At 37.3% G+C, this 5,336-nt stretch overlaps 1 protein-coding gene across 1 annotated transcript in view; it reads right to left on the minus strand.

Moving 5' to 3' along the window:
• Window positions 1-1,508: 1,508 nt before the first annotated feature.
• LOC106871021 (G-box-binding factor-like) overlaps window positions 1,509-5,336 on the minus strand; it is a 6,951-nt gene continuing 3,123 nt past the window's right edge. The window contains exons 3-4 of the mRNA XM_014917280.2: window positions 4,374-4,433; window positions 1,509-1,575 (exon numbers count right to left, since the gene is read on the minus strand). Coding sequence (XP_014772766.1) covers window positions 1,509-1,575; window positions 4,374-4,433 — 127 coding nt within the window. The remainder of the gene's footprint in view (window positions 1,576-4,373; window positions 4,434-5,336) is intronic.

A 5,336-nucleotide genomic window follows, 5' to 3' on the forward strand; every position in this document is an offset into this window, starting at 1 on the left:
ACCGACAGGGTGGGGTGGCGTCGTGGTTCTTCTCAGGAAGGCTTTAAAGTTACAAGTAAGAACAATATTTGTTGACCTGGAGGGAAGGCTGGTTGTCGTTGATGGGACGCACAGCAGTGGTAAGTCCTTCAGGTTGGTGGCTGTCTACGCTCCTTGTAGAGTGGGACAGTCCGACTTTTTTCGAAGTCTTGAAATTTTTCTAGGCACGTCACACACTTTAGTGTTGTTAGAAGACTTTAACACAATCTGCGATGCACGCGTAGATTATGTTGGCTCAACTTCTGTTAGGAGGGGTAACTCATGCCTCAACGATCTGCTCATTCGCTTTCAGCTGGCAGACCGTTACAGACTAGAATTTCCGGACGCTCTAGTGTGGACCTGGTCTAATAGCGACGGATCTTCCAGATATTTATGTTACCGGAATAAACAAACTTGTAACTCGTTGGCAAGAATGTGTTGATTGTAATGGTACTTACTTTGATGAATAAAATGTCCGCATTGTTGAAATATATTGCGATGAATTTCATGTTTCAAAGCGTTGCTTACTTTTTACACAGCCTGATAGTTATTGTACCGATACTTGGCTGGAAATTAATGAGTTATAACCTTAAATTACCAAGCTCTTCTAAATTTAGTTCGCTAATAATTCAAAATCGTTTCAAGTGTTTATCAACTTCTTAGATAGCCGCATAGATCCTTAGAGTCAATATTGACGACTTAACCAACTCCTGGTCTACAAGTTTTAGCCTAAATTGAAACTGATTTCATTATACGATTGACCATAAGCATTAGCTATAATATTGATAGTGGACTCACATTTAGAATGTAGAAACAACATCATACAACATGAAGGTCTTCTCAGCTTTATGAGACAAGAAAATGCTATGGCAAACTGTATTTTGATTGATTTCAGTGTTTATAGCCTTTGGTGAAAGGCGCCTCTAATAAACTCTTCTGTAGATGAAATACGAATTTTACAACATTTTGATATTTGTCTGCAACGCCAAAATCATGCAACGAATATAGTTTTATTCGTTCATGAGTATATTTTTACTGATACAAATTTAGATACAATAAAAATTGTTTGTTCTTGTCTAGTGTGTAATGCAATTTCCACTATATTCTTTCATAATTCATGCCGCTCTATTTCATCAAAGTAACCAGCTTCGGTATCTCCACAGACTTAAAAATAAATCCCATTTATCGTTCTTATCAAGCTTCGTTAAGTCTTATGATAACTTTCAAACTGGATAATAAATTCATCAAAGACCTCGGCAGAATTATACTTTTTACAGAAAAGTTTACTTTATTGACGGCAGTTGTTTAGCACCAACTCGGCACTGATGGAGTACACCTACTGATCAAGCCGTAACCATCAGTCTTTTCCCTTTTTTAGAACTGCATAACTCAGTAGGGTTTTGTATGAAGTATATTTAGCTCTTATTTCTCGCAGATCAAGCGACCATATAGTCTTCCTTCGTTGCATCATAAACTATTGACTAAAGTGACTAAGGTTGAAAAGTATCAAGATCTTTATCACTGTAATCATCAGGTTCAGTCAAAGGTTCTCTTAACCTTAAATATGAAGTTAATATGACTGTTTCATAGAATGCACCAGCTTATCTACGGTACAGAAAGGCTTTATCCTTTTGCCTTTAATCCATCTAGATAAGAAATTATTCTCCCTTGGACATACTGCTAGTCTATTGCTGGCAACATTCATATTTCCAAACAGCAAATGTATTGAGCTTATGTACAATAAGGTTTCAGCTGCAGATTTGAACTCACAACACTTGGGCAGATTGTGTAATCAATACTTATCCTCACAACTTTTCGTTTCGACTAATTAACGAGGTGAATTGAGTACAAATAAATAGCTTTGGGAGAGAAAAAAAATCTATTGCTATCATTAGCGACAAGCTCTGAATAATAGAAAAAAGAAGAAAGAAGAAATCTTTATTTAATGAATGTAATCAATCGGAAAATGTACATAAATTGAATATCACAGGTTTCTTTCAACCCAATCGTCAATATAATCAGGTTGAAATCAGATTGTGTTGAATGAGCACCACTAAGGAAGACTGATCAAGAGTTTTCTTTGATGCAGCAAATATAAAGTTATCAGCCTCAGAAATCATTAATAAAACAACACTTTATTTACATTATTTACATTCGACGGATATTTGTCCTCATCTTGTTTGTTGTTAACACAACGTTTCGGCTGATATACCCTCCAGCCTTCTTCAGGTGTCTTGGGGAAATTTCGAACCTGGGTTCTCATTCCTAAGCTATTTTTCGATGTTATTATTATCATTATTATTATTATTATTATTATTATTATTATTATTATTATTGTAATGACCTTGACAATAATAATAATAATAATAATAATAACATCGAAAAATACCTTAGGAATGAGAACCCAGGTTAAAAATTTCCCCCAAGACACCTGAAGACGGCTGGAATCAGCCGAAACGTTGTGTTAACAACAAACAAGATGAGGACAAATATCCGTCGAATGTAAATAAAGTAAATAATGTACATAATTCCTCATCTTTTAAATATAGAACTATAAAACACCACTTCAATTAGTTTTCTTGTTTATTTCCTTTCACAGACATGAGTGTTGTTGTTGTTGTTTTTCCTCAGGTCAACCTTGATGGAACAGACCTATGATCAAGGACAGTTCAGCTGTGACCATCTCGTCTTTTAAGAGTAACTATCTAGGGGAGGAGGCTCCGAATGCCCCATGAAACCCAAGATCTGCAGCTGAAAATTTCCTCAACATAGCTTAGATCTGGGTAAGGCTTTTTAGAGAATACTAACAGATGCCCATGTTTGATAGTATCCTCTTTCTATAACTTATTTGTCTCTCAACGGAAAGGCAAATGCTGATACAACTCGGCACCAGTATTATCCCAGATGCTGTCAGCGGTACTCGTGGAGCTGAAACAGAAACAACAAAGTATCTCATCTGTCGCTCTAACACAAAACTTCTTAACCTAAGGAGTAGTGGGCATTGTGAAATCACAAGGTGGACACAAGAGGAATCACTGGTTGTTTAGAAGGGCTGTGGTTTTTCTAAGAACAATACAGATAAATTAAACACATTTAAAAAAAAAATATCCGTTAGTATTAGATTGAGAAGGACATTGTGTTAGCAGCAAGCTGAAAACATGACTGCCAAGAACCAATGTAATTTCATTATAATAAGCTTTTGTTTTTATTTATTCATATAAAAATTTTGGATGGGGGACACTATTACATGTAAATATCTGAAATGAAGCTCACGCTAGGTCAGATATAAAAACAGATAAACCACTGCACAAAATTAGTTTCAGTTTAATAATGTTATATTTCTTTAACTTAGAAAACGTGCGAAGGGGTAGTTTGTAAAATTCCATTCTATGATGAAAGGAGTCAATGAGCAACAAAAAGTGAAGAACCACTGCTCAGACACTTCCGCATATTCACGGCTCTGAGCTGAGGCTTTACTTCGAAAGAACGACAGACAGTTGACCTCGGTAGGGCTTGAATCGGGTACTAGAACAAGCGCCTTATGAAATTCCATCTGATGTGCAAACGAGTCAGCCAATAGGTCAAACAAAATATTTTTGTTACATACGACTATCATAAAAAAATACCGAACTGCACAGGGTTTTCTTCCTGCTTCGAAACAGCTTCAGCCTCACTCGCATGATATGCCGTTTTGCATTCCAATACTTTATTTCAATCCGCCATCTCTCTACTCAGTTCGATTCTTTGTTAACGATTGTTTTCCTCCATTACCAGCATCGATCTGTCTGATCTAACTCGGGCACAGACCCATTTACATCTAAAATATGGAGGTCTGGGATTCCGTTCGGTGCTTCGTTTTTCTGTTTTCTCGCCGGGTTCCTACAGCTCAACTCAACCACCTCTTAGCTTCAGCAACAAAAGAGGACCTATTTTCAGACTGGTCATCCGCACATAGATTTGTATTCGAGCTGAAAGAGAGCCAGAGATCACAAAATAGCATTGCTTGTGAAGGAGGACGCTGATTTGCTCGCTGAAGATGTTGACCAATGTGACAGAGGTCGATGACTCCCAGACAGATCTCCAGGATCAGGAGCTTGGATTGATGCTTTTTCTTTATCATCGAGCACCTCAAGTCTAAAGAATTGTGTACTTCTGCTGCTATCCGTTTATGTGATTATGTGCAGTGGAAGTGTGGTCCTTTATGATTTGCATCGACAAAAAAAAAAGGTCAGTTCATAAACTTTACAAACTTCAATAAATTTGTATACCGTGGGAAGAGGGGTGTCTAGATATTCAAGGGAGGACCCATCTTTAAAATATTAGAAATCAGATCCCCATGCTACATACAAACTTACTCAAATTTAACAAACTTTCTCATAGAAGACCATTTCAATCTGGCCTTAATATCCGAATTCCTGCAAATAAGACGGAGAGAGTAAAGAAATGGATTAAATTGTGTGTGTGTGTGTGCATGCGTGCGTGCGTGCGTGTGTGTGTGTGGGGGGGGGATATGTAACAAAAGCAGGTTTTCTAAATTCAAATTTGAAACATTTTGAGAAGAGTGAAGGTCCCCGACTGTCGACAAATAAATGTGTGGATGACACCTGTACGGTTCTTACTGCTATGGGATAGAAGTGGGAATGTAAAGTATATTTTGCTAGGGCCACTATTGGCGGTACAATATTTATCGTACTATATAAGGTTTACAGAAGCAAAAAGGCCATTAAGTATCACACCAATGTACATATGATCTAAGATCCCATCTCTCACCTGGCCTCAAATGTTTAGGGTCAAAGAGAGTACCGACAGACCATATCTGAGATTAAAATGAGCCAACGAGGGAGCCGATACTTGATAGCGCGATCTAACAGAAACAGCAGACAAATCTCTGAAATCACATCATCCTCTAAAAGGATGGGAACGTTGTATCTAAAATACCTAGGCATGCTCGATGAGGGCTCGCTTGGGGTTTAACTACAACTATAATAACCAGACTTAAGAAAGAACAAAAACAGAATGGACAGTGACATAAAATGCTATAGTTTCAGCAATCGATCAAAACAGGTAGATGTTGTTTAACTCCATGGCTACCCTGATCCGTAATGGATCCGTAATGGATCAAAGATGATTTTAGTTGCATTTTTACAGTAAATGTATCTAGGATAACAAAATACACTGCACCGTTCATTCTTCTTTGACAAGGATGAGAGATTGCTGTGATACTAGAAGTTTGACACACACGCATACATACATAGGGACGGGCACACATACACGTGTGTGTGTATACTATATATATATATATATATATATATATATAT

This window comes from Octopus bimaculoides, chromosome 9, assembly GCF_001194135.2.
Source record: "Octopus bimaculoides isolate UCB-OBI-ISO-001 chromosome 9, ASM119413v2, whole genome shotgun sequence".
Lineage (NCBI taxonomy): Eukaryota > Metazoa > Mollusca > Cephalopoda > Octopoda > Octopodidae > Octopus > Octopus bimaculoides.